This window comes from Teleopsis dalmanni, chromosome 2, assembly GCF_002237135.1.
Source record: "Teleopsis dalmanni isolate 2A chromosome 2, ASM223713v2, whole genome shotgun sequence".
Lineage (NCBI taxonomy): Eukaryota > Metazoa > Arthropoda > Insecta > Diptera > Diopsidae > Teleopsis > Teleopsis dalmanni.
Genome location: NC_051847.1, coordinates 189953461 through 189963794, shown reverse-complemented (window position 1 = coordinate 189963794; position 10334 = coordinate 189953461). Strand labels below are relative to the sequence as shown.

General features: G+C 27.1%; 1 protein-coding gene across 1 annotated transcript; it reads left to right on the top strand.

Annotated features, from left to right (window-relative positions):
* Positions 1 to 523: 523 nt before the first annotated feature.
* Positions 524 to 10006, top strand: LOC119676417 (zinc finger protein 160-like). Its single transcript, XM_038087657.1, has 32 exons — positions 524 to 981; positions 1049 to 1169; positions 1234 to 1317; positions 1378 to 1461; positions 1519 to 1602; positions 1666 to 1749; positions 1809 to 1892; positions 1952 to 2035; positions 2101 to 2184; positions 2241 to 2324; positions 2388 to 2471; positions 2531 to 2614; positions 2684 to 2767; positions 2824 to 2907; positions 2967 to 3050; positions 3112 to 3195; positions 3251 to 3334; positions 3402 to 3485; positions 3545 to 3735; positions 3788 to 3933; positions 4476 to 4957; positions 7812 to 8119; positions 8188 to 8320; positions 8382 to 8465; positions 8522 to 8605; positions 8668 to 8751; positions 8808 to 8891; positions 8953 to 9036; positions 9092 to 9175; positions 9243 to 9326; positions 9386 to 9576; positions 9629 to 10006. Exons 1-32 carry the CDS (start codon positions 632 to 634, stop codon positions 9786 to 9788), a joined length of 4014 nt encoding a protein of 1337 aa, XP_037943585.1. The 5' UTR covers positions 524 to 631; the 3' UTR covers positions 9789 to 10006.
* Positions 10007 to 10334: the final 328 nt, after the last annotated feature.

Sequence of the window (10334 nt, the reverse complement as noted above, 5' to 3'; positions counted from 1 at the left end):
GTACATAATCCGAATAAAATCTTTTGACAACATTTTTATTGCTTACGCTTTTTTCAAATAAGAAAGCCTTTCATAACTTCTTATAACTAACGTAATGATTTATTTGTTGATTTATTTGGTGTTTGTTTTGTTCTCGTTTAGATGCAAATTCCAATATCTTTGCTTGTTTTTTTAAAAAATATTAACTATATCTTTTCCATTTTCAACTTCGAAAAAAATTTAATGATGTTCCCGTAGAGACACTTGGCCAAAGAAGAGTGGTCTCTGAATAGGAGAAGGGTCAACTATATACATTGAGGGTTCTAAAAGAAGTAGCAGTGTATGGAAAATAATTTTCTCGGAGAGATTCAAATTCTATAAATTATGGTGAAAACACGCTTCCCGTTCACAAGGAATGTAGTTGATAATTACAAGTTACTTAATTAAAGCATCCGTGTAAATACAAATTATTGTGAAGCATAAATTGCAACTCTGGTATTGTTTACTGTTTTTGAATTGTTTTTTTTGGTACTGCCTTCCATTGCACATTTGAAAAACAATCAATGTGGAAGAATGGTAATAATAACATTGTCAGTAAAATATAAACAAAATAAAAACGTTGATTAAAGCTGAAAATTATAAGTAAACGGAGATGTGCGCTGCTCTAAAAGATGAAAGCAAAATTGTGGATGCGAAAACCTTTGTTTCTGCAAATCTGGATGTTGCTATTATGAATAAGGACTTATTAATGAAAGATGGTCTTATTGTAACACAATTTATAAAAGATGAAATATTTGAAACAAGCACAGATAATTTATTGTCCCAAAATGGAGAGTTCATTTTTAATATGCCAGAAAATCATGCTGTTAAAATTGAACCAGAGACAATTGGTATTATAGCCGATCAATCATTGTTCGAAAGCGACACTGCAGTAAAAATAACAATCAAAAATAAAAGTAAACCACCTACACAGCAATTATTAAGAAATAAACCACCTTTGAAGTTAGTTTATCAGTTTGTTATGCTATATTAATAAATACAATAATACCTGCTTAAATAATTTTTGCAGGCGGCTTAAAAGAGAAAGATGTCTTAATTGTGATATTTGTGGTAAAAAATTTTCCTCATTGGGTTCGTTGAAAGGCCATCTTCGCTCGCACACTGGTGAAAAACCTTTCACTTGCACAAAAGTAAATATTGCAATTGTATTCATTTAATAAAACACATAAATAAATATACTTATATATTTAATAGTGCAATCAGAATTTCCGTAGTAATGGTTCTCTTAAACGTCATATGACAAGACATACTGGTGAAAAACTCTACGCATGCACTAAAGTATATAATGCATTTATTTTTATTAAAAATTCAAATTTAAAATACATATATTTATAATAGTGTAAACAATGTTTTGCGCGTAAAGAAGGTCTTGAGTGTCATGTCAGACGACATACTGGTGAAAAACCCTATAAATGTATTACTGTAAATATTTCATTTATTTTTATACGCGATTTAGTATAAATACATATATACTTACAGTGTAATAAAGGCTTCGCTGTGAAGACACAACTCAATTTTCATATGAAACAACACACTGGTGAAAAACCTTTTACATGCGTCAAAGTATGTACTCATATTAAATTACTTTCATATACGATTAAATTAAAAATAATACAATTGTTACAGTGTAAAAAAATCTTTACTTCCAACAAAAGACTCGATAATCATATGAAGCGGCATACTGATGAAAAACTCTACCAATGCCTTGAAGTAAATAATAAAATTATCTTAATTAGGTATTAGATAAATTAAGAATTTAATTTTTACAGTGTAATGAAAGTTTTTCCACTCAGAACTCTTTCAATCTTCATATGTGGCAACATACTGGTGAAAACCCATACAAATGTACTGAAGTAAATAAAATCCTTATATTTATTTTAAACTAAATATAATAAATACATAATTTTATTAGTGTAAACGATGTTTTCGGCGCAAAGATGGGCTCGATATTCATATGAGAACACATACCGGTGAAAAGCTCTACACATGCACTGAAGTATATAATCTTATTTTAGTTATTTTGACTTGATATTATATACAATAAGTATATATTTTTAATAGTGTAAACAAAGTTTTACCCGTAAGGAGGGACTAAATGTTCATATGAGGCGACATACTGGTGAGAAGCCCTTTTCGTGCAAGCAAGTAAATTTATCAATTATTTTTCTCTGTAAATAACTATAAATATAAATTTCTTATAGTGTAATCAAAGTTTCTCTCTTAAGAGCTCACTTAAGCGCCACATAACGATACATACTGGAGAAAAACTCTACGCATGCACTGAAGTATATTTTGAAAATATTTTTATTTGATATCAAATATTAAACGTATGTATATATTTTTCATAGTGTGATCAAAGTTTTTCTATTAAAAATTCACTAAAACTTCACATGAGACGACATACTGGTGAAAAACCATACAAATGCACTGAAGTATAAAATTTGATTACTTTTGTTTAAAATTAATTACAATAGATATATAATTTTACAAGTGTACAGAAAGTTTTCCTCGTAAAGATGCACTCGATATTCATATGAGGCGACATACTGGTGAAAAACTCTACACATGTATTGAAGTATATTCTCTTAGTTTAATTATATTTTTTTTTTCGAGACAACATGTAATAACTATATATTTTCAATAGTGTAAACAAAGTTTCACTCGTAAGGGGGGACTGGATGTGCATATGAGACGACATACTGGAGAAAAACCTTACTCATGCAAGGAAGTAAATATTTGAATTATTTTTATTCAGAAATAAATACAAGTATTTATTTGTTATAGTGTGGTCAAAATTTTTCTATAAAGAGCTCGCTTAAACGTCATATGGCAAAACATACTGGTGAGAAACTCTACTCATGCACTGAAGTATGTTTTGCAATTATTTTCTTTTGAGATTAAATATAAAACGTATATATTTTTCATAGTGTGATCAAAGTTTCACTATTAAGAACTCACTTAATGTCCACATGAGGCGTCATACTGGTGAAAAGCCATACAAATGCACTGAGGTATACAATTCCTTTATTTTTATTTAAAATTAAATACAAAAAATATATATAACTTTATTAGTGTAAAGAATGTTTTCTTCGTAAAGAAGGACTCGATATTCATATGAGGGAACATACCGGGGAAAAACCCTACACATGCACTGAAGTATAAACTTGTGTTTTAAATATTTTTATTTGCGATGACAATATATTTTTAATAGTGTAAACAAAGTTTCACTCGTAAGGAGGGACTTGATGTTCATGTGAGGCGACATACTGGTGAGAAACCGCATTCATGCACTGAAGTAAATTTTGCTATTATTTTTCTTGAATATATAACTTTGAATATATAAGCACATATATTTTTTATAGTGTGGTAAAAGTTTTGTTAGTAAAGAAGAACTCAAGATACATATGAGGCGACATACTGGTGAGAAACCTTACTCATGTACGAAAGTCAGTTTTTCAATTACCTTTATTTAGTATTGTATAAAAATTAGATTTATGTTTTTTAGTGTAATAAAAAATTTGTTGCTAAGATAGGACTCAATCTTCATATGAAACGACATATTGGTGAAAAGTCACACGTTTGCCTTGAATGTGGAAAACGTTTTATGCTCGCCTTTGAGCTACGTTATCATAGTAAAATTCATGTATTTCTGTTCACATGTGCTCAATGTGGAAAAAAATTCAAAACTAATAAGAAGTAAATAATACTTTTTTTATAGAATAAATTTAATAATAGTTATAATTTCTAGACTTAAACAGCATATCGGAATTCATGCATGTGAAGACACACAAAAAAAGATGGCCCAGAAGTATAAATTCAAGTGCAAGGAGTGCACTGCCATGTATGCGACAGAGGAAGAACTTAAAAATCATTTTGATGTTGGTTTTCATATAGGTAAGATATAGGTCATATATTCTTAATAAATATAATATAATATTTTAGTATATTGAGAAGTGAATGAAAGAAATCAGTAATTGTTCATTTAAAAATGAGATTGCTACTTTGACTTTATATACATATAACACAATAGTTAATTTTTTGTGTGGGTTGCTTGCAAGAGTATATGATCGTAATGCTGTTATTAGATTACACATTTCAAAAAAAAAGTCCTAAAAATTTTAAAAAGTTTTTGTAATTTGTAAAAATCTGTATTTCGCATGAAAACTCAAAAAAAAATTTCTATTGATTAGAATCTTAAATTGAATATTAAATAATTTTTAACTATAAATAAAACTGTTTTAAAATCAAATACGTTCATTCATATAGTATATAAGACTAATGTTGCATAATTTGTAAGGACATTTGTACCTCAAAACATATTTCTTATTATTATCATTATGGAATAATTTAGTATATAATTTTTAAATAACTCTATGAAAAATTTAAAGAAAATTTATTATTATAGTGAATAATGCACATTTTAATATTAATTTCAGATGAATATCCCAGCAGCAGCCTTAGAGAAGCAATTACGGAGAAAATATTGTCAGAAAATGAAGTGCCTAATTCAATAGAAAATAAAAGTATAAAGATGGAGTCGAATATTACAGGTGATCAAACATCAATTGAAGATGAAGTTGTTGTTGAGCAATTTATAAAAAATGAAGTACCTGAAATAAGTACAGAGGAATTGTTATTAGAAAACGAAGTATATACTATTACAATGTTAGAAAATGAGAGTATAAGAATGAGGCCTGACCAAATTCCGTTTAAAGATTGCGTTACAAAACAACAACGTATAACAGAAGAAGCAATTGAAACAAGTACAAACCAATTATTATTAGAACATGAAGAAACCTCTAGACTTGAAAAAATTAATCTAAAAATCGAACCAAATTTTACTGTTCGTGAACCTAAACTTGATGATATTACAGATGAACAAGAATTTATAAAAAATGAAGTACAGTATGACCTCGATTAATGCAAGCCTCGAATATCGCAACTCCTCGGTTATTGAACCTCTTGAATTTTTCCTGTATTACCTTTGTTATTGCAACTTTGAAAATTGACAACCGTGAAGAATGCAACTTTTTCTAATTATTTTCCTCTTTTGTATTCTTATTATTTTATTTGTGGATTTATTTGCTCTCCTATACTCAACCATAAGAATTTGCGAACACATTCTCGGTGCATAAGAATATTATGAAATCATGAAATTATTTCAGATGTTATATCTCAACAAGAAATGGATGAGTGGGTCAACGAATTTTATATGAAAATTATATCTCTTGCTGAATAACTTAACATCGAATCAGACTCGGAAACTGAGGTCATGTAATTACACTTAAAATCAAAAATGGCGTGGCAATAAATGCACTTAACATATGCATACAATGGGCTGAGGAAAATTCCTTACCTCTTACAAAAGTTATTATACTTAAAGGTCTAAAACATAAGGTAGTTATAATGAATATTAATTGCAATAAAAAGCAAACTGAAATAACAAGATATTATCAGAAAGTATGATTGCAATTATGTTATTAATAAAAATAAGTAATCATATTATTTTCTAATAAACATTGTCCTAATGTCTCTTTACTTGATTTAAAAATTTTAGATGCACTTAATGAATTAAAATCGATTATTGCAAGAACCTCGATTATTGCAAACCCTCGAATTCTATTAGTTGTATTAATCGAAGTCATACTGTACTTGAAACAAGAAAAGAGCAATTGTCATTAGAAAACGAAATTTTTACTAATTTCATTACCGAAAATGAAAGTGTTAAAATAAATGCGGCAGCAGCTATTCATTAAGTTTATTTAAAATCTGAAATCTGAAACCGTATTATATGTTAAAATCCTTTACTGACTCTGTAACTGTAGCAACTGTGTCTACACATCAAATTTATATAGGTAAACTTATGAGTATTAAAAATGTAGAACCTGTAGATAGTATAAAATTATGAATGAGATCCAATATTCAAAAAACGCAAGTGGAAATATTTGGAAAATATTTGAATAACCAGAAGCAACTTAATATATGTTATCTACATGTGCTGTCTTATGTTTAATAATTAATCTTGATTTTTAACTTATTGTGATTTCTACTTCGGTTACTTTTTCTGTAAAGTAGAGAATAATTATTGCAAATTTCAACTTGTAAACAAATTGTTCTATAACTTGTTCGAGATGACTCGAACTAGTAATGGGAATTTCATTTATTTATTGATATAGGATAGATATGTTAAGATATACATAAGTCATAAAATAAAATTGTGAGTTTATAAATTTGATAAAAATAAATAGTAACTAAAAATAGTAACTATTTCTTTAGTTATATAATCAAAACAATTTTTTAATAAATATATATTACACCTAGAAGAAGTAAACTTCGTCCTAGAAGTAAGGAAAATGCTGTGTTTTTAAATTATTTTAGTTCGTTTGTAACTTAGTATTCTTATCGTATAATCAAAGTTTTTTCAATGGATTTTTCTATCGTTTTTTTTTGTTGTGAATAATGTATAACAGTACTAATATTTAAACTAAAATCTTTTTAAGTTAATTAATAGGATGTGTTAGCAATGAAGTGGCTTGAAATATTTTGGAGTATATTAGAAAACGTATTCTATACCAAACAAGTAGGTACATTTTTTTTGTGTAAGTATATAATAGTGTTCGTTTAATTACGATTACAGGTTCACTTTTCAGCAACAATACCTTAGTACCTGACTAAATGCTCCTACTTGTTGTTAGGTATTATGCAACTAGTTTCTGTTATGAATAGCACCAAATTTGTTTAGGATATCAAATAGTGCAGTCTCCCGTGTTGTTATATTGTATATAATGAAATTGACGAGACTCACAAGAAGTTTTATGTATTCTGCAAACTTTCAAGAGTCATGGTTTAATAGATTACATATATGTTAAAAGCAAATTCGAAGATAGTTTACTTTGTTCACTATAGTATTTTAAAAGAAAATGAAATTCTTACAGCTTACAGCTCATCATTACTTAAGAATGCACTTATCATTACTTATCATTAGCATGTTGAGAAAAAGAACCCAAGTATCGAGCATTAAAATATATATATACATATTTACATATATTTGTATTCATTATAAGCAATCTCAAATATTGTATATTTTATTTTCTAAGTTGTATGATTTCCTGTTATATTTTATATTGAAAATTTTAGTTTTATATATAATATGTATTATAAATGTTATTATTTCCGCTTTTAGTTTTATTTAATCTTTAATTTAGATTTTATACTCGTAATTTAATTATGTTGTATTATATTATATACTATTATATTATTTTGCATATTATGCACTTTAAACAATTTGAATGTAAAATCAACGATGAGGTAATCTTTAGAAAATAACTTTCGTGTAAATGTGAACTTATCGTGCGATATATATTGCAACTCTGGGGTAAAGAAACATTTTAAATGTTTGTTTTTTATTTACCTTTTTTGACACATTTAAGACAGTAACAAATATTAGGTAGATCGCGTTGTAAAAATATTAAGCTAATATATATTTCGTTACTTGTATTTAATATTATTGAATATGTAATAGAATATCTAATTAAGAAATTAAGTTATTACCAAAGTTTTCAATCAATTTCAACTTCCAAATTTGAGAAGCATCGTATTGCAAAATTTTTATTTAATCACGATACCATAAAATCAAAAAAGGACAAAGACTTATGGCTAATATTACTTAATGCATATCACTTAATGCAAAGTGCATTTTAAATAAAGTTGTCAAAGCAAATACAGAAAAATTATTATTATAAAAGAGTTTGCAATATTCTAAAATATAAAAGTATAATATGAAGCCTAAAGTTACTGTTCCTGAATGTCTGAATGGTTCCATCACAAATGATCGTACATCAATTGAAAATGATATCATTGCTCAACAATTTATTAAGAATGTAGTATCTAAAACAAGTACAGAAAACGAAGAGTACTCTGTTATAACATTAGAGAATTATACCATAAAAACGGAACCGGAAACTAATGTTTCTGAAACTCTAGTTAGTGGTATTGTAGATGATCGATCATGTCTCGGAATTGGCGATAAAGTAACTGAACCAACCACAAAGCCATTATTAAAAAATAATTCTGTTTCAAAGTAAGTTTTTAAATTTTATATAATATATAAAATATTATCTTAAATTATTTGTTTTGAAATTTCTGCAGAAAACATAAACGTACACATAAAAAAGACAGACATTTTAATTGTGATATTTGTGGGAATACGTTTTCTTCACTGAGTGCGTTGACAGTGCATCGCCGCTCTCACACTGGAGAAAAACCATACTCATGCACTAAAGTAATATATTGCTTTAATTTTTATTTTACGAGACTAAATAAAAATATATATATTTGTATAGTGTAATCAAACTTTTTCTAATAAGAGCGCACTTGACTATCATATGAAGTTACATACAGGTGAAAAGCCTTACACATGCCCTCAAGTATAGTTTTCAATTATTTTGATTTAATATATAACATAAGTAAATATTGGTTTTAGTGTGAAAAAAGTTTTGCTGTTAAAAAAGATCTTAATCGTCATATAAAAGGACATACTGGTGAAAAACCTTACACATGCACTGAAGTAAATATTGCAACTATTATTATATATAATTTCTATATGTAATGAGTATATATTTTTAACAGTGTAAACAATGTTTTGCTCGTAAGGAAACACTGAAACGACATATGAGACGACATACTGGTGAAAAACCATACACATGCACTGAAGTAAATATTTTTGTTGTTTGTAATAAAGTTTTGATCCCAAGCATAAATTTTTATAGTGTAGCAAAGGTTTTTCCGCTAAGAACTCGCTTAATCTTCACATGAGGCAACATACTGGTGAAAAGCCATACACATGCACTAAGGTATACAGTTCCATTAATTTTATTTAAAATTAAATACAATAAATATATATAATTTTATTAGTGTGAAGAATGTTTTCTTCGTAAAGATCGACTCAATATTCATATGAGGGAACATACCGGGGAAAAACCCTACACATGCACTGAAGTATAAACTTGTATTTTAAAAATTTTTATTTGAGATGACAATATATTTTTAATAGTGTAAACAAAGTTTCACTCGTAAGGAGAGACTTGAAATCCATGTGAGGCGACATACTGGTGAGAAACCGCATTCATGCACTGAAGTAAATTTTGCTATTATTTTTCTTGAATATATAACTTTGAATATATAAGCACATATATTTTTTATAGTGTGGTAAAAGTTTTGTTAGTAAAGAAGAACTCAAGATACATATGAGGCGACATACTGGTGAGAAACCTTACTCATGTACGAAAGTCAGTTTTTCAATTACCTTTATTTAGTATTGTATAAAAATTAGATTTATGTTTTTTAGTGTAATAAAAAATTTGTTGCTAAGATAGGACTTAATCTTCACATGAAACGACATATTGGTGAAAAGCCACACGTTTGCCTTGAATGTGGAAAACGTTTTATGCTCGCCTTTGAGCTACGTTATCACAGTAAAACTCATTTACGACTATTTGCTTGCGATGAATGTGACGAAAAATTCAAAACAAATAAAAAGTAACTCTATTTATATTAAAAAATTAAATTTATTAAAGGATTATTTTTACAGACTTTTAAAACATATCAGAATTCATTCATCTGTAAGAAAGCGGGAAAACAAAGCCCAGAAGCATAAATTCAAATTCATGGAATGCAATGTGGCAGAGGAAGAACTTAAAAATCATTACGACAGGGGAGATCATATAAGTGAGATCTTTGTAAAAATATAATATATAAGTATTTTGAGAAGCAATTATTAATTCTTTGTTTAAAAATTGCGTTGCTACTGTGACTTTTAATACGTATAACCTTACATGACAATTTATCTTTTGAATGGGTTGCTTACTACGGGGATCTATGTTTCAAAAGAAAACTATTTTATTTTGAAACTATATTTAGCTTGACACTACAACAAAGAATTTTCTTTTGTGTTTTTAGGCTTTAATGAACATAATATCTAAAAATTAAAACAGTCGTGTAATATCAAGACATTTTTTGATGTTTTCAAGGGTTTTCTTAAGGGTAGATTATAATAATAATATTATTTTCCAAATATTTTGTAAACTTAAACCTAAAAACACTAAAGAACATTAGGCTTTAAATGAAAGTGATTTATTTATTTATATATTTTTATATATTGTTTTTAAAATCAAGCATTAATCTTGTGAAATTTTGTATTTATATTATATTATATTATATATTATATTATATTATATTATATTATATTATATTATATTATATTATATTATATTATATTATATTATATTATATTATAT